This window comes from Haliaeetus leucocephalus, unplaced genomic scaffold, assembly GCF_000737465.1.
Source record: "Haliaeetus leucocephalus isolate CR32 unplaced genomic scaffold, Haliaeetus_leucocephalus-4.0 Scaffold953, whole genome shotgun sequence".
NCBI lineage: Eukaryota > Metazoa > Chordata > Aves > Accipitriformes > Accipitridae > Haliaeetus > Haliaeetus leucocephalus.
The window spans coordinates 2,404,652-2,427,022 of NW_010973389.1; the positions used below are offsets into that span (position 1 = coordinate 2,404,652).

Consider the following 22,371-nt stretch of genomic DNA (forward strand, 5'->3'; position numbering starts at 1 on the left):
AAAAAATCAGGTAAAAAAACCTGAACCAAAACTAGGAATATATCCTGCTGGGACACCTGCTAATTTTAGAAGCATGAAGTCTGGCCATGGTTTTGGGTTACAAAATACAACCTTGCACAGGAAAGCACCTCCATGTTTTAAGCTACTTTGCAATGGGATTTGGAAGGGATGGGGGGAGTGTGCTCAAAGCCTTGACAATTACCTAATCAAAGTAACAGAACTTGCTCATGTATCTGGCGTTTCCCAGGACCTTAGTGCAGACATCCTTCAATACTCAACACCTCTTAAAGGCTGATTGTCCTCAGAAAATTAATAATTTAGGCATAGAAAAGCTACAGAGGAGAACTTTATGAAAGATATCCTACTGAAACAAGAGTAACCTGTCTGTGCTCCTCTTGGGGCAGGGGGAAAAGCACAAAATGAGCTTAATTTATCTTCCTTAAATGGCCCTCCAGAGGAACCTGGCCCTCTCTGTTGCCTGCAGGGGGGCCTAAGGAAATTTGCCTTCATTAGATAAAATTAAACATGTGAACGCCCCCTTAGCACTGCATGGAATTGGCTAATCATGTTATGCACTGTGTTTTGCAAACATCATCTACATTTTTCCCAGCACAGGCTTTCACAAGTAGGATGGACGTGTGTGTTAGATGTCCTATATGAGTTGATGTGATGTTACAGGAGGAGGCTGGACCCTGGTGGCACTGTTTCTGCTCACTTTTTCTCCTAACAGGGGAATAACAACCTTGGAATAAGCAAACATCCCAGTTAAAAAATTTTTTGAAGCAACTTGTAACACTGAGACACAGAGAAAAACTAAAACAAACAATAAACCACCAAAACAGCTCTAAAACTCTAGCAAAATGAGACATAAATAGGCAAAACAATTTAACTAGGTATTTCTGCTGATTAACACAGGAAAGCAAGGGAAGGAAAGAGAATTTGGGTCAAATCACAAGGAAGTAAGTAATAAGTCAATGATGAATGTGTTCCTCAGCTACTTCAGGCATCTTTGCTGAATGCTAGTGATGGTTCACAGCTTCACCTTGCTCGTTTTCAGGCTCCTTGCCAAGGTGCATTGCTTGGGGATGGAGAGGCAAGTATTTCCAGACAGGCGGTAGGATCCTAGGTAGAGTGAAAAAACCTGCTGGAGGGGTCTGCCTTTTCCCTTCTCTATGGCTTTGGTGTGAAGGGACAGTGACTCTGTTCCCAAAGAGGTGAAATAACCCAGCCCTTAGTCCAGGATTTTCCAAAGAGCCTGAATCCCACAACAATTTCCTGTCCTCAGTCTACGATGACAAATTTATGGTGCGGTTTGAAAACAAACAAAAACCTTAAGGCAACGTGATCACCATTTTATTAAACTGAGGGACAGGGCTGCACCAAAAGCAGATGGTGGTTGCAAACAAATGCACCAAGGAATTAGGAAAAAAGATTTCTAATTTTCCAGCTAAAATACATCCTTTCAATAGGAGCAGCGAAAGTGACAGAGCCAACCAGCTTTTAGATATAATTTGATATGTTTCTATGACACACTTGTCACTCAGAGATAGAAATCATGATGACCCCAAGAGGTGTCTTTCAATCCTATTTACCTGTCTTCTGAGATCGAGCCCTGCTAATGACCAAGAGGAGTCTTATATGTGAAATTACTGGATTGACAGTGGCTGGAGTGGGGTTTTTGTCCTAACATATCAAGGAATCCCCCGTACGACCTGCACCTTTAAAGCGGCAAGAATGGACTGGTTTCACGAGGCAACACTTTCAGTAAAACGGCTTGAAAGACAGGAAAGTGAGCCTGTGAATGAGAATTTTAAAATGCTCCCACTTGGCAGTAACCAAAATGGCCCCCTTCAGGTTTCATACTATGTTTTTATTTTTAGCGCTTTAATAAGCTTAACCCTCTTTTATCACTACAACTTCCGGCTAAAAATAATACATATAACATACTGAGAAGCACAATAAAAAAAAAAAAAAAGGAGTATTTTGATAATGTATAAAGGTTTCTTTCCTAATTAAAAGGAAGTTCAGAGAGATGCAAGTTCGGAGAGAAATTGCTTTCAGTGTGAAAATGAATTTTGCCCATTCTAATTGCCATGTACTTGGAGAGTTTTAAGTGAGTGTCATTCCACGAACAAAAGACCCTCAGGCTCTCTACAGGCACAACTGTGGATGTTAAGGGGAAGGAAAACTATGACAGCTCTTCTGGAGTGAAGTTTAAAATGGCTTAGGGTTAGTCATTTGCAAACTTCAATGTAAACATCATGTTATAAATTCCACACACGAAAGGATTTATAAAATAATTTTGCCCATATGCTAAACTAAGGCTAAATGGGTCACACTGGCTTAGATTGGTGCAATGAAATACAATTTGTAGCTCCATGAATCATCAGGAGCTGTGGTTATTGCTTCCAACAAAAGGCAGATAGAACCTAGCTTTCTATTTGATTTTAGCAGAGCTCTAATTCTTCCACACAGTAGTACACCACGGCCCTCAGATGTAAGGATTGAGGCACCGAACAACCACTCACTCTGGTTTTCCAGGCAGACCACTATTTAAACTACCCTGAAATGTCATAACCAGCTCTTCCCACTGGCTTTCTTCGGCCAACAGCCCAAAGCCCTAGTCTGTATGAATAAAAGCGGCTATAAGGCAATGGCCAAACACCAGCATAAATTTACAACACTTCAGCTCCTGAGTGATTTATACTGTCCTTGAAATGCATCTTGGAAATGTCAAGTATCTGCTACATATGTATGTGCTGAAAAATGGTATTGCCCTGCCAGAGGTTTGCCATGCCTGCCAGGATACATCTTCCAGCGATTTAAAATTCAAATGTTGTCCTACGTATATCTATTGGAAAATAGCACATCCTACCAGAGAATAAGGTAACTCATATCGTTTGGTCTGTGCTAAATGACAGAGTGCAGAAATATTACCACTTTAGCAGATGCAAAGCAATTTACCGTTCTTTTTTTACAGAGACAAGTGGTCTCAAATTACTGATATTTACCACAGGAGAAGAGTCAGCATATGAAGAGTTTCCTGAGGGTGAATGGTACGGCCTCTGCCCTCATTGCCTGGTGTACAATTTCAGCTAACTATCATCTGAGGTATCCACAGTTCCCATACGATGCTCTCATATGGCTTTGGGTAATCTAAGGCTCTAGTTTTAATCCCACAAAATTTGCACATGGGAGGATCTTATATCATGGCAATAGACCTGATTCGCTTTTATTTTTTTCAATTTCCTCCTTTATCTGATGAAAAAAGGTATTTCAACACGACATTTTATGTGCAGACATTTATGGGCATGCCAGTTTTTCTTTTTTTTTCTTAAAATAATCTCTGAAAATAATTTAAAGAGCAAAACAGCACTCAGTCTAGCTTTGATTGGGAAATTCCAACTACTTGTCTGTAGCACACTCTTTCGTTTTCCTTGTGATGTAAACTCAACACTTTTTTTTTTTAATTCTGTAAGACATCCAAGTTAAAGAAAATATTATTCAAAGTGCAATAAAATATGTTTCTTTAAAATGACAAAAAAGAAAGAAAGGATCAAAATAATTATATTTGTTTTTTCCAAATCCAGCTCATGAATTGACAGAGTTTGGAAAAATACCTTCATTTCATTTGCATGCAGGATTTTTCAGAAGCCCACTTTTGTCTACAATTAACACAATGCTTGCCTTCCATCACGCAGCTGAGTGCATAAGCTATGGAGTCCTATAGCTCAGTCTCATAAAGTGTCAATCTGAGTTTGTCACGGGAATAAATGAGGATGATGGGGGTGTTGATTCATCGAAATAAATATACTTTATTTCTGCTCGCTGTCTTGGAAAGATCATATATTATACCTACAAAGTAAAGTCATTGATATTTACAACTTGCTTGACCCCTTTTGCTTTACATGGTTCGTTTGTTTTACTTAACCCACTGAAGCCATGGCCTCCCAAACACAGTCAGTCTGTGGCAGAGTGTAACACCTCCCAGCAGAAATAAACCAACAACCTGGGCAGCTTCTGCCTTTATGACATTTACTGCTCAATTGCAGCATTACTAGAAATTGAGAGCACAGCAGTTCCAACTTCCCCAAAATGACTTTGGATAAATTGGTGTGAGAAGAATCCTACTGGTGGCAATAAACCTCATAAAAGGAAGAGCCTTGTTTCTTGTACAAAATTAGCTGGCTCATTAACTGCAAGTATACCAGCCCAATCACATTATGAGGGTCAAACACAGAACAGCAGACAAATCTTTAGGCATTAGTAAATTTGCAAGTGTAGTGTCACCCATTATTCTTTCCCTTATAAACCAGCATGTGCTGTCTTACCAGCACTGTCAGCACTAGAGCTAAATGTAGAAGGCCACATACAACAAGGGAAGACACAAAAACATACTCACCGAGAGCAGAAACGGGAAAGAGGCACAAAAGCTCATTCATTTTTCATGCTGCCTATTATCTCAAGTAAAATGAGCTGGTCAGAGACCATGGTAGCCCACACCTGACTCCAGCAATTCAGTTGTAGCAGTGGTCATCAACCCATGCCTAACATGAAACCAAGCACCTTACAGACTCTTCAGTGCTGCCCGAAGCCAAGGATGTGTGAAAAGTGACAGCAGAGGCCACCACCGCTGCAGTCCAGATAAACAGGGAGAGCAAGGCCAGTGGTATGCAAAACACCACGACCTTAAAATTGTTGCCTACAAGGTAATTAAAGGTAGTAATACTATGCAATTTCAGCAGCTGGAGTGGTTTAAAATAAAGCTTTGTTTGACTTAGATAACAGAACGACAAACTGGTGACAGGGTATATACCTAAGATGAACAAAGAGTGGAGGCTCCTTGGGAAGCGAGTGGGAAGTAGAATGGATTATCATTGATTCAGAAATCAGTGTACCCTTACTGCATGGGCTGTGCTCTGTACTGACATGTAACTCCATGTCTCAACAAGTAGCTGAAAGCAAGAGAAGCCAAGAGCAGGTTTTCCAATTCATCAGGAACCAATAAGAACGTAAATGTACCCATTCACATAATAGCCTCCTCTGAGATCTCTTAGGAAACTTAACCAAATGAGAGACTTTGCAGACCACATTCAACCGAATGTAGATATTAAAGCTGTTACATTCAGGTATTCAGGGACCATTCTCAAGATGTGTTCATTTTCTGCAGATGTCCCAACCGAGACACATAACTCGGGAGAGTTTAGTTAAGGATCCAGCTGAACGATTTCCCAGCTTGGTTTGCATCAGAGCATCTGACAACAGACTCTTGGCTGTGCCGTTCAGGCAGGCAGACTGGAGGAGGACACATGTGGAAGGGTGCTAATGGACCCCCTTGACTCTTGACAGTATCTATGTGTTAAACCAGACTTCAGGTCAGAAAGGCAACAGTGATAAAACAGGCAAGAAAACTGAGCTAATTTCAGATGTGAAAAAAAAAACAACAAAAAAACTCCAAACCTAAAAAAACCTCTCCACATTCAAAGGATTCTAAATTAAGCAATACATTTGCATTCATGCAAATATATTTTACTCTGAAGGTGGTTTATTATTATTATCATTAGGCAATAAGTGACAATGTGGTATGTCATTGAACACCAGCATTACTTGAGGACTGAATATATTGACACCATCAGGAAGCTCTTCCGAGACTGAAGGAAAGCACCAGCTGCCGTGTTTATATTTATCTTGGCAGGTCTGTGGGCTCTAGCCTGACAGATACCACGTAGTGATGTTTGTAAAGCGAGGGAGCATCTACTTTACATCATGTTATGAAGTTTCTTCACCCTATTATTTTCAAATACAAAATGCCCAGGCTTCAAGAGAGAAGTGAAAGGTTAGTAGCACCAAGATCTAAGCCTGGATAAGTAATGGAAGAAAAAGAACGTCTGAGGAAGTCTTTTGCTTGACACAGTGGGGTCTTCTTCCGGCAAGTGGGAATTGCTGTGCAAAAAGATTTGTTTACATTTGGTCTGGACAAAGAGGTAGAGGACTGGTAAATTAGTTGCTGTGTCTATGCTGCTGTAATCTTAAAAGAGGTGCTCGATATCTCTTGAGATCTTGGGTGACCTTGGGATCTCTTCCCATTTTAGGGAGTTGGGGAGGTTACAGATACACTGGCAGAAGGCTGGTTCTAAAATTGTCCAACAGAGGAAGAAATGTGACTCTTTTAAAAGTGTAAAATGTTTTCAGAACAACGTGGGTTTTTCCTTGTGGCTTTGAGAAATGTGATGGATCTGCAAACAGTGATATAAGTGATGAAAGTTGAATTAGAGCAGTTTAGAGAAGGGATGTAGATCTGGCGTGTTATTTTGGCATAACTAGTAAGGTTACATACACAGGTAGGATGGAAAACCAGCTCTTCTAAAACAAAAACAACAGCATTTTATTTTGCCTTAGGCAAAAAGAATGCAATAACTGTATTATTCAGGTCATCTTTATTCTCTGTTACAACACAAACAATGGACAAATATGCACTTGCCTTCATAAGGTACTAATAAAAATACTGGCAGCTGTGATGTGGATGCTTTCTTCAGAGGAACTGGGGATTTAAGGATTCTCTTCTCCCCAACACCAGTTACAAAATTAGTTTCATGGACCTATGTCTATTTATCCCAGCATGGCAAATGGAAGAACAAGCTTGAACATGTAAAATAACGACGTGCAGTATGAAACACTGGGAATGTTTCAAGCCGTTGAGGCACTTGTAGTTCAGTTGAGTGGCCATTTATGAGCATAGAAATAAGTGACTGTTCCTCTAGCAATCAGCACCAATGTAATTTATTTCTCACAGTGCCAAGTCCTTAATCCTTGCCTTGGATGCTTTTGGCCGAAGAACCCTTCTGCTACCATGAGAGTAAAGTTTAGCATTGGAGATGGCCCTCTTCTAGTCATCTGGAGATATTGCCATTTGTGCATCAGATCCCCAAAGTTATTATCAATGCACTCCAGAACCTCCTGGATTGTTTATGCCCTGCTGTGTTGTCTCTGCAACAGAAAGCGGCATGGTTGAAGTCCCACATGAAGACCAGAGCCTGTGAACGTGAGGCTGTCCCTGTCTGTCTGTAGAGGGCCTCATCCACTTGCTCCTCCTGATCAGATGGCCTACAGCAGACACCCAGTACAATGTCCCCTTTGCCTGTCCTCTTTTTAATCCTCACACATAAGCTCATCCATCCCCAGGCAGAGCTTCAAGCACTCCAACTGCTCTCTTACATAAAGGACAACTCCTCCTCCTCCTCATCTTCCTACCCTGTCCTTCCTAAAGAGCCCGTATCCTTCTAATGCAACACTCCAGTCATGGGAGCCATACCATGTCTCTACGATTCCAACAAAATCATAGCCCTGCAACTGTGCGCAGATCTCTAACTCTTCAGGTTTATTCCCCATACTGTGTGCATTAGCGTACAGGCACTTTTAAGATGCACCCCAGCACGTTGAGCTCCTGGAGAAAGTTTGGGGTATTTGTCCACAGTGATGCCTTGTAGGCAGCTTGCTAGAGGTGACCCAGCCCAGGCCATATTTTGATGACTTTATGAACCCTTCCTGCCACACTGTCCCATGTCCTTTATTCAGCAATCCTGTCCACTGCTCCCTCACAGGACTGCTGGTCGCCCTGTGCCTGCCCCATCATTCCTAATTTAAAGCCCTCCTTAGGAGGTCAGCTATCCTATTGGCGAAAATAGTTTTGCTCTGCCTAATGAGGTGGATCTCATCTCCCCCAAGCAGGTGCCGATCTGCAAACAGTTCCAGCATTATGGAACCCAAAATCCTGCTGCCAACACCAGTTCCGCAGCCATTTATTAATTTCTCCTGTTAATGCCCTCCTCCTTGCTCCTTTTCCCCTCAGCAGTACCCTGTGTGATAAAGCTGCATAGGGATGCTTTTGCCAAGAGCTCCTGTAAATTTTGGTTGAAAAGGCTCTTTCTGTTGATTTAAAAGTAACCTAGGCCACTGTCTTGTTTTGGCTTCAAGGGCCTGGACTCACTGATATGGTAATGCTTAGTTAAATATTCATATCAAAGAGATGCCATGACTAGGAACACAGGCATGGAGTTTATTTGCAGAAGACAAAAAATAACAGAGATATGCTGCCCCGAGCTTGCATTTCCCCTCATCTATTTCCTCCTTGCATGACAGAAATTGCTCTCTACCCTAGGGAGTGTTATGGATGTATTCATTAAGGAACTGGCCCACACGCTAGCAAAACTACTTTTAGGTTTTTGTAAGAATTATGGGTTACTCTGCCTGCACCACACATAGACCAGACAAGCTCTTCCCATTAATTCTGGCCAGCTCAGGTGAGCCAGAGAGTGGTTTGCTCTACAGCCCTGGGAGCATTTTGCTGAGTGGTGCACCTCACATTCCCTGGATATGTATTTTCCGTGTGCTTCCTAAACAAGCACACATGGAGCTTTCATTTCATGCTTGTAAGTGAAATGTATAAAAAAAAAAAAAATAAAACAAGTGCCAAGAGAATTGTCTTTTATCATCGTTGCTTTTGAAATTTCACTGTGGGAGTTTCGACTCCCTTTACCTCCTGATTCTTAATCTCACTTACTTCTGTGTAATATGAATGTCAAAAGATAAACGGTGGGACCTTTCAGCGATTGGTTGGGAAGATACCTTGACTGGCTGCCAGGCTGAAAAGATACTCCTAAAGAAACTATTAAAAATCTGCTGCAGTGAAACGGGAAGAAGAAAGAATGTGTCAGATATAAAAGCAACAAAAAACTTATGCTGGCTCAAAGACAAAACATCCTACTTAGTCTAACTGTTTCTCACAGGCAAGCTAATACTGGGGTCGCTTCTGTGCATGGGCAGCTTCTTAAAATAATAAATATTGCCTTAAGAAAAGGAGTTGCAAGGATCTTGAAGCTAGCTGATGTATGTTGTCATGTCCCTCAAGGCATTAGCATCTGATGTGCTTTTAGGAGATGAATCAGGCTCCAAAGTTATCCATGTACAAAAATGAGCTTCCAAACAAGCATAAGTAAAAAAAAAAAAAAAAAGAAATACTAAAAAGTTGGTTTTAGATATCATCTTGATTTTTTTCTGCCCTTGTGGTCCTGAGTGGTGTTTCTCAGTGGGATGCAGCTACCTCATTTCAGTGTGAAAGGAGATATCTTATGCTAATGGAAACTTGCAAAGGTATGAGCTTGGCAAAGAAATCCAGAAAGATTAATAAACAGCAGAGAAGAGTTTCTTCTTTTATGATCTACATACGGCTGTCTTAGGACTTGATCCAGCTCCCAGGAGCTCCAGTGAGAACTCCAGCAGGTTAGAAATATCTCCAGAAATCTTGCTTCTCTGGAGTTTAGGTCCCTCAGTGTGGCTTTGGGACTATCAGCTCTCAAATTTGGAAGTAGACAGTTGCTTCTGAAGCACTTCACAGTATTATCATATATACACAAAACAAGAGATACAGAAAAAAAGTCCGATTGTTCTTAACTGCATCAGAAGACAGCAGTGACAAAGACAAGGGTCAGAGGGAATTTAAAAGGAGCTGATCTACTGTGTCTTATCTCTCTACTTACAAAAAGTGGTGGCTGTCAGTGATGGGCTGCTCTTAAAGATAATAGTAGGGGTTAGTCTCATCTCTTTTCCCAAGTTTTCTCTACCATGCTCCTAGCCACTGGTAGCTGGAGAGCAAGAGGAGGTCAACTAATGCACAGAAACTTCAGACTATGCATGTGAGCTCATCATGATGTTAGGCTACTGTAAATTTAATCAGACACACCCTGCAATGTGGAAAGAAAATTCCACTTAGGAGAAGCAAGCTGCTTAATTTTCTCCACCGCCATCAATAATCATAACAATAATTGCTATGACTATTGTTTTTTAATTACAGTTCCAGGTAGAAAGGAAGAATTGGATCCCTTTCCAGTTAATGTTTTGTATTCCTCAGCTTCCTTTTTACAGTCAAAAGGGAATGGATTAATCTCTCTGTGAATTCTATTTTATGCTAAATATATCAGCTAACTATCCTTAATATGAGAACCCTATTGCACAGGGCAGCTTGTCAAATCAAAACATCACTGATGTACAAAATGCCCAAAACACAGGAAAAATAATCGCAGCATCAACAAAGAGCTGCTCATGAGGGACCACACAACATCACATTGGAATGGTGCAGGAGGGTAATAAAGCCCATATTTTAAATGTGATACCTACCTATTGTGTCTCCTTGCTCATGCACCATGGAGGCCAGGTCTTTAATGATCTGGTTCACATCCAACATGTCACTCTGAAAAGACAGAAAGTCTAACATTAATGATGAATGGGTAATACCCAAGCATAAAAGGCATGTTCCACTGTCAAGCTTTGCAAAGAAAAAACAAACCTGGCAAACTTCATCTGTGTAAAATTAAAAGAAAAAGTTATAATGCTCCCACAGTAAACAAAAATCTCCTGAAAGCCATGGTTTGCTGGATCTATGTCAGCCAGTTGACTCAAGCTTTCTATAAGAAACAAGTAGAATGATCAGATTGTATATTTGCTTTTCCGAATTGCAGAGGACTAAAAGAGAAAAAAACAACAATAAAAACAACAGCAGCAAACCCTCTCTTTCTAGAAAAATTATTGTTGACGCAGGCCATTCATCCCAGACTGTGGATTCTTATGTAGAAATGGCTATCTTTCAGCATAGCATCCGTCTGATAAAATGCTATTCGTAAACTGATTGAGATATGATCAAAAACTCACTGAATTTGAAATCTCCTTATTGGTAAGGCAATAAGGAAAGACCTGTTTGATGAACGGATTCATTTATATGTTTCCAAGCATTAAAAAAAAAAAGTAACTAGATTCAGCACTGAAATTTTGTTAGTTAAAACACAGCAAATTGCCAGTAGTTTGTTTCCCTCATTTCTGAAGACTTACCATATATAAGAGCAAATGTGAGCATGTTACCTTCATATGACACTGTCTCTTACAAAAAGAATTAATCTAGCAATAATAGACATAATAATACAGATACTGCTAAATGCACTACCAGTAAGGCAACATTAGCAGATCAGAAAAAAAAAATCCCACTCACACAAGATGCACTTTGTTAAGCTGTACAAATCACAGAATCACAGAAACATTGAGGTTGGCAGGAACTTCTGGAAATCATTTAGTCCAACACCCCTTCTGAGAGCATTCAGTTAAAGCAGGTTGCTGAGGGCCACGTCCACTTGGTTTTGTGTATCTCCAAGGACAGGGACTCCACAGTCTGGCTGGCCACCAGTATGTCCATGTACCCCTTGTACTGGGGAACTCAGCACTGTATGCTTTCTAAAGCGTTGAAAACATTTCCTAAGAATCTGCTTCTCCCGAGGCTATTTGCACAGTAATTCATTTATCTGCTTGGGTCTTGTTGCAACTCTAGTCCCTCATGCCAAAAGGTCCGATTGCTTCCACCTCACTTTCAAAGAACTCAGCTTCCCTACTGGCAAATTTAGAAAATGGTGCAAAATTAATCCACACCTTTCTACTGAAGTTTGTCATGAGAATATAAGTGGCATAACATTTAATCATATAATGCAATAGGCTTGCATTAATTTGCGATGAAGCCTGGGAGTCCCATTGTGAATTCTAGAATACACCAAATTGTTGAATAACTGAAGAAGTGGGAGAAACAAAAGGTTTAAAAAGCTGCGAGAAATCATAATAAAACAAAAACAAAACCCCAACCAAAGACTGGGTAATGCATCACAAAATGGACTTCATTCATTCACTCATCAAGCGTAATGAAGCTTTAATTATGTATGGTATTATTCATAACTTGTAAATACTGCAGAATATTTTGTAAAAGCAATGAAGTTTAAGTAACTTGAGATTGCACTTGAGCACTGTGGTAGTAAATCATTGCCAGGAAATGAGGAGAAATTAGTTGTGATTTTTTTGGGTGGGGGAGTTTTGGGGTTTTTTTTGTGAAAATCTTTCAAAGGAGAAATCTAAAGTTTAGCAAAATGTGAAGAACTGAGAATTAACTTTAATGTGTTGTTCTGCTCTCATTTAACTGCTTGGTAAAAGATGATTAAGGAAAAAATTAAACAAACAAATAATAATACTAAAAAAGCCCAGAATGCTCATTTGTCTCTCTTGGTTAAATTGCCACTGACATCAGTCTTTGGTTTCTGTTACTTGCAACATAAACAAAATTCTCTCTACCCTTCAGTCAGTCTGTTTTATTTTATTCTGCTTCTTTTACAGCACTTTAAGTGAATGCAGCTTAAAACTCATGAACATGTTTTTGCATGTACACTTGCTTAGATAGAGGTTATTGCAATATAGTAAATTATACATGCCACGCCTGCAAAGTATTTTCCATCGGAATAAAACAAGCAGGCAATTTGGCCTAACAAAGATCAGATGATATATTGACTCCTCCTAGGGTCCTTCTCAGCTAATTTAACTGCAAGGAGTTGGGCTGTCTGCTTACCAATCCCCGGATATTATGACGAGAAGGGAAGAATAAGAAAGGAAATTCAATGCTGTATATGAACAGTGCTGTTTCAGATTTGCCATTTATATCCAGGTACTTGGGACAAAACAGCCATCTGCTGCTGCAGAGTATAGATCCTTTTCGTAACATTGTAACAACACTTAAAATTAATGTTTAGTAAACATGCATTAGTTAAAGCCAGCCGCTGAGTTGCTAGGAAGAAAAAAATGCGACTACTGTATTTAAGGAAAAACAAACAGGGGTAAGTTGTAAAGCACAGAGCACAAAGCAATCTGACCTGAAGCAAGGAATCTGTTGAATAATTTAACCTGGCAATGTGAAGTTTCAAAGTCCCTGATATATGTAAGCAAAACAAAAGAAAAAATAGAAGAAAGAAAAATAGCCAGAAATAAAGACCTTCCATAATGGAATATACCTAGGAGCTATGTTCCTGTTCCTTCTTGCCAGGTTAGCTCTATCATGAAGTACCTCTGAACTTGCCGGGCATCGGAGTTTGTTAGCAAAATCAGATTGCCTTTGGTTTCCCACATTTACACATACTATGCGGAATTCATGGTGAAATACAGCTCCTCATAAATCTCTTTGACTCCACAGAAACCAAGAGGACAACAGTAAGCCACCGTTCCAAAAATGCTGCCTCCCTGCCAGGTAACTAGGCTGGGGGTTTTTTAGGGTTTTAATCAACACCAGCCTTTCCTGTCTGGCAACAATTCACTCACTACATTCCACACAAAGAGGGAGACAGATTTAAATTGTTTCATCTAAATCCTCTGTTTTGTTTTGTTTTGTTTTGATTTTTTCCCCAAAGGAGAAATCCATTTTTCAGATTAGTAGACAGGTTTTAATGTCATCAATGCTGGAACAAAAAGAATTAAACTAGTCAACAGTAAAATTAGAGACGGCAAAAAGAAATGGCAGTAGCTAAAGATAACCAAAAACCAGAGAAGTACCAATAAACAAGTCATGCAGATGAGAAAATCAGAGCAATGGAAGAGTTTGGGACCCTGAAGATCTGGAGGATTAACTCTCACTAGGGAGACTTAAGTTTGGAAACTTCTTAACAGAAAGGACTAGGTTAAAATGGCAGGACTATCTGAGTCATTTAACCTGACTCAGTAAGTGAATAATGTCACTGCAAACTACTGAGATTTTGGAAAAAAATCTGAAATTCCCACTCTGGCACAGAAACGGTTGGAAATATGATTTTGCAGATAAACTAGAAATTTCCTTTTCCCATTTTTTACTTGAACAAGACCACAATTTAAACGTTTTTAAAATTAATCTGGGAGCAAGTCGGGTTGTAAAACCCAGACATTGTTACCAAGATGGGAACAACCTAACCATAAATCCCAGCAGCCCATTTCCCCACAGAATGAACATTACTGAGGTATTTGCCAAGACAGCAAATAAGTAAACCTCCTCTCACTTCCACTCTCATGCTTAGGGGGGTTAAGATTTACCCACACTGAAAACTTCTAACACAGCCACAATGAAAACTTCTAACACAGCCCTGACCTTAATGTTATCATAAGGACACTTCTGTATTCCAGCCACGAGAATGGATTTAAATAAACCAGAGAGGGGAAACACGGTCTCCTCAATAGGACACAGAACAAGCATGTGCTGTCAATAATTTCTCTCTCACATTTAGCCAGATCCCAGCATCCTTTATCAATGTCAGCTCAGGTCCTCAAGGGAAGAGTCACACTTATTTCTAAGAATGTTTGCCTTAGGTTTGTATAAAAAATGGGATCAGAAATATCAGTGGTCTATTCCATTCAGCACATGTGCTTTTGTGTGTACTCACAAACCATCCACCCATTTTTTAAAGGACTACAAATTAGCATCAAAATTAATTGCTGACTCAATGTTCAGGAGATGCTGAATTCTACAAGTGAGGTCCCATTCTGCCCCACCATCCACCCTGCAACAAGCAACCAGGAGAGCTACAAACTAAACCTGAAGGAGATTCTGAAAGATGTAACATAATGTCCATGTGTGTATTTCTGTATATGGAAGCACTCCACAACAAAATAAAGTAAAACAAAACCTTAGTCCTTGTTATCTTTGGGGAAAAAAACAAAAACCCAAAATGAGAAAACCCCTTTGTAGTGTATGACATGTTTTACCAAAGAGATGCTGAGATGCTCCTTGTGTATTGTCCCATCTGCAACATCCTTGGGCCATCTCCTACCCTGTGGTCCACCATGTGTGAACCACAGACCCAGAGCACACAGAAAGACTAATCAAAGCATGGTGTTCGTCTGTCCCTATTCTGTTCTACAGGGGAAGGAAGGGAAAGGGAAAAAACAATATAAAAAGTGAGCAAGCTTCTCTGATGCTAGATGGGCAAAAACTAAATCTTGCTGCAACAGCCTTTCAACAAATATTTTTCTCTTGTCTATGGCTGGGGAGAAAAAAATGACATTCTATAAATCAAACTGATTCAGCCTAAGCAACAACAGACCAGCAGAAAATTGTTTTGAGGGCAGAAGCTATCCAGAACAGCAATTACAGACTGAGTTAGATCTCCTCTGGGACTGAACAACAGCCAGTGTGGGGAGTTTCTCTCTCCCTCTTGCTCGCTTGTGCGCTCTTCCTCTTTATTTTGCTGTCTTAGCGGTCAGTGCCATCTCAGAAAGTGTAGCAGTGCACTGCATAATTAAAATAGTTGTGCTGAGTTTCAGCATGCTAATCCAACATCTACCTGGGGCTCACAGAAACACAACATGAAGAGTGTTCCTGTCCACCAAAAGACAAATGAAGAGGCTGTGGAAGGTGAGATGCCACAAGCTCATCAGGCAGAGGTGAGACCATTGCAGAGGGTACCTCAACAGCGATGAATAAAGACATCCTGGAACCAGCCAGATAGTAAAATCTTTCGTTGTGCCTGTGGTGGGTTGACCCTGGCTAGATGCCAGGTGCCCACCAAAGCTGCTCTATCACTCCCCTCCTCAGCTGGACAGGGGAGAGAAAATATAATGAAAGGCTCATGGGTTGAGATAAGGACATGGAGAGATCACTCACTGTCCTGGTTTCAGCTGGGATGTAGTTAACTGTCTTCCTAGTAGCTGGTACAGTGCTATGTTTTGAGTTCAGTATGTGAAGAATGTTGATAACACTGATGTTTTCAGTTGTTGCTCAGTAGTGTTTAGACTACAGTCAAGGATTTTTCAGCTTCTCATGCCCAGCCAGGGCACCTGACCCAAACTGGCCAACAGTGTATTCCATACCATGTGATGTCCCATCTAGTTTAGGAACTGGGAAGGGGGGGGCAGGGATTCGCCGCTCGGGGACTGGCTGGGGGTCGGTCGGCGGGGGGGGAGCAATTGCCCTGCGCATCATTCGTACATTTCAATCCTTTTATTACTACTGTTGTCATTTTATTAGTGTTATCATTATCATTATTAGTCTCTTCTTTTCTGTTCTATTAAATCGTTCTTATCTCAACCCAGGAGTTTTACTTTTTTTCCTGATTTTCTCCCCCATCCCACTGGATGGGGGGGAGTGAGTGAGCAGCTGCGTGGTGCTTAGTTGCTGGCTGGGGTTAAACCACGACACTCACCAACTACGATCACGGGCAAAACAGACTGAACTTGGGAAAATTAGTTTAATTTACTACCAATCAAGTCAGAGTAGGATAATGAGAAATAAACCCAAACCTTAGAACAACTTCCTCCACCCCTCCCTTCTTCCTGGGCTCAACTCCACTCCCAATTTTCTCTACCTCCTCCCCCAAGCAGCACATGGGGACGGGGAATGGGGGTTGTGGTCAGTTCATCACATGTCTCTCCCACTCCTTCCTCCTCACACTCTTCCCCTGCTCCACCGCGGGGTCCCTCTGATAGGAGGCAGTCCTCCACAAACTTCTCCAACATGAGTCCTTCCCACGGGCTGCAGTTCTTCATGAACTGCTTCAGCGTGGGTCCCTTCCATGGGCTGCAGTCCTTCAGGAACAGACTGCTCCAGCATGGGTACTCTGTGGAGTCACAAGTCCTGCCAGAAAACCTGCTCCAGCATGGGCTTCCCACGGTGTCCCAGCCTCCTTCGGGCACCCACCTGCTCCAGCATGGGGTCCTCCCCAGGCTGCAGGTGGAGATCTGCTCCCCCGTGGACCTCCCTGGGCTGCAGGGGGGCAGCCTGCTTCACCGTGGTCTTCATCACCACGGGCTGCCGGGGAATCTCTGCTCCGGCGCCTCGAGCATCTCCTCCCCTCCTTCTGCACTGACCTGGGGGTCTGCAGGGCTGTTTCTTTCATATATTCTCACTCCTCTCTTACAGCTGCCATTGTACAGCAGTTTTTTCCCTCTCATATATGTTATCCCAGAGGCACTACCACCATTGCTGATTGGCTCATCTTTGGCCAGCAGTGGGTCCGTCTTGGAGCCGGCTGGCATTGACATTGGTATTGAACATAAGGGAAGCTTCCAGCAGCTTCTCACAGAAGCCATCCCTGTAGCCCTCCCTGCTACCAAAACCTTGCCACACAAACCCAATACAAATCAGAAATGACCCAATGACATGTTCAATCTACCATGACATCTTCAGTCCAAATTTCTGTGTAGTGAAAGAAGCAAGGCTGGTAGATGGGAAGACCAAATTGCTCTGCGTATTTGAAGAAGAGGCAGAAACAACTTCTACTGCAGGATTGGCAAGAGTGGAAAAGGTGTCAATATATTTACCACAGCTCACTTGCCCTTGTTCACTCTAATAGACATCTCGGACCAGATACACACGTGGTTACTATTTATTTTAGTGATCTACTTGAGTGAATTGGACATAAGACCTCCAACTCACCTTCTCTATCATCCCCAGTGTGTGTCTTCCCACCAGCGGCAATCTGAGCATGAGCGGGCATGACAGGCAGTTCCCTTGGAAAACTCCTCTCCTCTTAGCCATGGAACTGCATTTGAAGACATGTCTTGACAGCCTATGTTAATGATAGTATCTCTGATACTATCTAAAATGTGTGAGAGGCATGTGGGGGCAACAGCACATTGCTGTGAGCTGTGTTAATACTGTTTAGCCACCTTTTGCACTACGCTTTTTCTCTGAAGCTTCACAACCGCACATCTGAATCAGATTGCCTGCAAACATGCATTGCTATCACTATCTCCCATGTACTCTATATCCTTCAGTGTTTGGCGTTATAGAGATTGAAGACTGTTCAAGGCAGGTATTTTCTTTCATGGGAACTTTATCAGTTCCAAGTCTGTTCTGAAGGTCAGAACTGGGCTGTAGTCTAAGGGAAATATAATGATACAAATGATAGGAAGAGATACGTTGCCCTTTTAAAATCCTTTAGAACTGGAAACAGGAGACGTGTTAATGGAGAAGGTCATCAATAGTTCTGTTTTTTTTATGTAGGTATCCTCACTTTATACTTTTGAAAACGTGGCGTACAATAAAATATCAAAGGTCAGGTAAAAAGTTCTTGTTACTAACCACAATTTTGAACTTCACATTAATTTACATCCAAACTTTCATTTAAATTCAGCAGTTTGTAAAGGTATGTGACTTCACATGTGCGTGTACATGTGAGTATTTATACAGGCACATATACACATGTATTCTTGTGTACCACAAACACATCCACCTGTATAAATAGTAACTGTATATGTAGATACACTAATAATTTTAAGACGTAACTTGCCCCCGACATACACCAGGTTTTAAATGAGCATTTGAAGCTTAGCAGATTGCAAAGATACAAACACAGCCTATTTCTGTCTACAGTAGCACAAAACACACCTTAAATCTCAGGCTTTTTTTTCCTGGCTAAACACACTGGTGCCAGATAAGCAGGAACACTGATATGTTCTGATAACAGGCAAGCAAACAAAAAATAAAAATTGGTACGGCTTGCTTAGTTTTGACAAAAAAAACCCCCTGTATCGATTCCATTTTGCCTTCAAGTTAAAGCTGTGATAGTTTGATATCAGGCAGAGCAAAGGCAAGACTGGCTCTCATCAGAAAACTGAAAGGCAACACTTGTATGGGGAACGAAGGAATTATGCACCAAATTCAAGGTGCAGAGCAAACAGAGAAATTTTTCAAAAATCATCCACAATGGAGGACAGCATTTATATATTCTGCAGTTCAACACCCTTCCTTCATCCCCACCGCTCTCCTCTTCCCCTAGATACTCATAAAGCCCCTGATAGAGAGTTGCCCACAAAGAGGGAAAGCTGAAGGGAGATCCACAAACCAAGTAAATGAAGAGGCAAGTGATTTCATTACTCTCCTGAGTCCGAGGGAGAACATCAGCTCTGCTCTCCAAAAGGGGGCATGCCACAATTTTATTTCCCTATACTCGGTATCTGATGTTACTGCACCTTGTTAACACAGCTGGTGCAAGTCTCTGGGACGTCATAATGCATATTTGCAAGCAATACCACCAAAAATGGTCATACCTAATACTTATTCTTTACACTTCTTAGGTTATGCATTTATTTCATCAACGTTATAGAAGAAAGTATGAGCACCCATGCTACAAACCCAACCTTTTGCTCTCCTGCAACCAAGTTTCTAGCTACTCTACCACTAAAGGAAGATCAATATCCTTGTGTTTCCAACAAACCCTTGGGCTGTCTGTGAAAGAGACTCGCAGGCTAGAAATACTGCTTCTGTTTTCTGCTATGCTAGAAAGGTTTTTGTGGGATTTGTGGCCAACTAACTCACCTGTCCCAGCTTCCTGGAGTTGAATTAAGGAGTCCATTTTGAGGTAAATTTACTTATGTTTAGGGGATAATCAAATGGCACAACAAAAAATGCATGAAAGACCCCAAAAGAATAAATACAAACAGAGATAATGAAATGCCTGACATTGTAGCCTTCATATTCAAGAAATAAAAATGTTCAGTGAAGAAGAAAGGTTCTCCCAATAGAGAATATCCATTAGTACTTAGAACACACGTTGCAGCTTAGGGTTTGTGAAATTTGCTGGCCTGACACCCTGAAAGCGAAAATGAAATATAATACAAAATGTAAAACTGAAAGCCACACCAACCAGAGAAGAAATGTCTACCCATAATTATCCATAGCCTTGTCTAAGAAAAGGCTTTTATGAGCAACAGATCACTCGGTTCTTTCTGCAAGAGTTGGACAATAAACACACTAATTAGATGCAATTGCCATGGACTCGTTCATGATGTGGGTACCTCTCCACCAGGAACTATTAGTCTTTATTACATATTTATTTTGTATCAGCTTCCAAACCACTCCAATGAACCATGGGTCTCTTGAGCAACATATTGCAAAAAGTAAGAGATAGGAGTTCTCACAGCAACCTATGAAAAAGTTTTTAAATTTTTTTTTTATTTTCTTTTTATATACAATAGGAATGCTTGTTGGAGCCACTTAGTCTTTTTTAAAAAAGAAAATAAAGTGTATTTAATATCTACAGCTACACTTTTTTTGTAGCTGTTCAGAAGAAGGTCTCCTGAGTACTAAGTCACCAAAGATATGGAAATCCATAAGCAAACTCCCAACTCGGTGTCTTACACACTGACTTTTCCTTTAGCATCTCCTGCTTTCTGCCCCAGGCTGTACAAACTAATAGGAGTAGTGAGGGAAGTAGCTGTAATCTATCACACTGACTGATACCAGCCCCAGGAAAGGTAGTTTATTGCAGGTGGTATGTTATCTTCAAAAATAGAAACTGTGTGAAGATTATGACAAAAACTTCAACACTTTCTACACTTTGTTTCCAGCACTATTAATTCTTCACTCTGGATTTATTTCCATGAGGGTCATGTAACCAGAAAAATACAATGGAGGAATTAATTTTCTTTTTAGGAGTGTTCTGGGAAACCAAGCAATTAGAGCAATCTTAAGCTGTCACGTATTATCAATTGCCACTCAATTATTTTACTTAAATAAAATACTGATCGCAGACTCTGATCTGCAGCTATCAACTGAGTGATTCATTTAGGTGCACTATTTATTCTTGAGAAATTAAAAAAGAATATCTAACTTTAACTGAAAGGGGAAAGACAAAGGGACAAGAGAGAGGAGAAGACTGGAAATATGTAGCATTTTGTCATGATTCTCTGCTATGTTGCCAATTCTCAGTTTAGAAACAGCTGAAACTACTGTACTCTGTAGAGAGTCTTGAGGCAAGTCACTCCTCATTCCAAGTGGAGTCCATGCCTTTAGTGCAGAAAAGAAGTTGTAATGCCTTAAAAAGGTCACTTAAGGCTGGAAGGTCTTGTCCTCTGTCTTCAGAAGGCTTCAGGGACACAGCCAAAAGATGGGGGATGGCTGTCCAGCTTTCCAAGGGCTGCACATAGCACCAGCTCCATCAGTCACTACATATCCAGGTCTACCCAAGGCTCACGTGTTCCTCAGTGGTACAAACTGGACAAAGAGAAGATATATGCCCCATACTAGTGGGAAAAAAAAAAAAAAAAAAAAGGCTCTGCCCTATATTTCCCTATGTGTTTCAAAACCAACTGATATGTTCTTTGTAGACTATTCCAGATTTTGGCTCTGTGGACTGCAGACTATGCTGTTGACACTTATCTCATATATTTTCAGTCAATAACGCAGGTTACCTAAAAGGCACAAATGCTGAGTAAAGGTATCTGAGGGACAATTAATTACAACTAGAGCTAAAAGGTTTATAAAAGAAAGGCTTGATGGCTATCACCTTCTGCAAAGATCAGACTTGCTGGAGCTGATTCTCCAAAACAACCCTCACATGGTTTTATTCTCCATTCTGTGGATGAGAGCGCTTCTTTTTTAAAAGTACCCATTATATCCAAAACGATTAATCTCATTGTTCAAGGATTTTTTCTTAATGTTTAATTTATACCTATCTGTCCTTAGTTACTACTTAGTAATTTGTTACTACCTTCAACCTTAATATTTTAAATTATTCTACCCTTTTTTCAATGCTATTATACATCAACTATTTCTACGTAGTCATCATGGCTCAACTAATCACTGCTGCACTTTCTGAGCCTGCAGTTGGTAAATTCCTGTAATCTCTCTTCATAAATTATACTTAATACTTCTTCCTCATTTCTTTCCTTCTGGATCACCTCCAAATTTCTAATACAAAAAGCAGGCCAAAAAGCTCTCATTTCTTACACACCTTCCTATCAGATAAAAGGTGCCAATAACTAAGACAGGCACTAAAGACTGTATGACAGTTCGCTTTACTTTCCAACTCTCTGTATTTACTGTCCAGTTGAAAATTTCCAATTTCTGGTGAAAACTACACTATTGTCTCACACTGAGACTTGGTATTCCTCTATCTCAGAGGTAGAAACAATTCTTTGGTGAGTGGCACAGTCTGAATGGTCTAGAAAAGTTGTTCTAGGTCAACTTTTGCAATAGGTTTTGAGATTCTCATGGCAAGACTTTGGTGTGGTTCTCTATAAGGAGATTAGAAAGATCCCAATCCTTAGGTCCCACAGTCTCAGAGTCACCTGGAAGAAAAGTTTCTCAATAAGCACAAGATGGAAGCAGGCACCTTCAGAGAGTAGTTCACATCTTTGGTATTTAAACAGAAGTGGGATGAGTCTGAGATATTGTAGGTAGCACTGCAAAGGGAAGAAAGACTCCTCTGAGTCCTTTTTCCCAGAGTGAAAAATGTGGTTCAGAAAATGCAGTTTGGTCACCCAACCCTACAGAAAACATAGCTGTGTTTGCACACATGAGCATAACTGCACTGGGCTGGATATCAGGAGCTGGATTATGATCCTGTGCCAATCTAAAATGACATGCAATTGATTCCACAGTTTCTGATTAAGGTATGCTTTAGTAGTCATAATGTCCTGCACTGTCCAAGATGCCTTTACTTTCTGTATCTCAACCAGTTTCTGAACATCTTTATTGATCTTCCCTAAATAAGCTTTTCAGAGGGACTTGGAGAGTCTGGAGTAATGGACAGACAGGAATCTCATGAAGTTCAA

General features: G+C 40.7%; 1 protein-coding gene across 1 annotated transcript in view; it reads right to left on the reverse strand.

Annotated features, from left to right (window-relative positions):
• The window catches only part of TSNARE1 (t-SNARE domain containing 1), a 306,679-nt gene that overhangs the window by 115,564 nt on the left and 168,744 nt on the right, over positions 1-22,371 (reverse strand). The window contains exon 9 of the mRNA XM_010584213.1: positions 10,174-10,246. Coding sequence (XP_010582515.1) covers positions 10,174-10,246 — 73 coding nt within the window. The remainder of the gene's footprint in view (positions 1-10,173; positions 10,247-22,371) is intronic.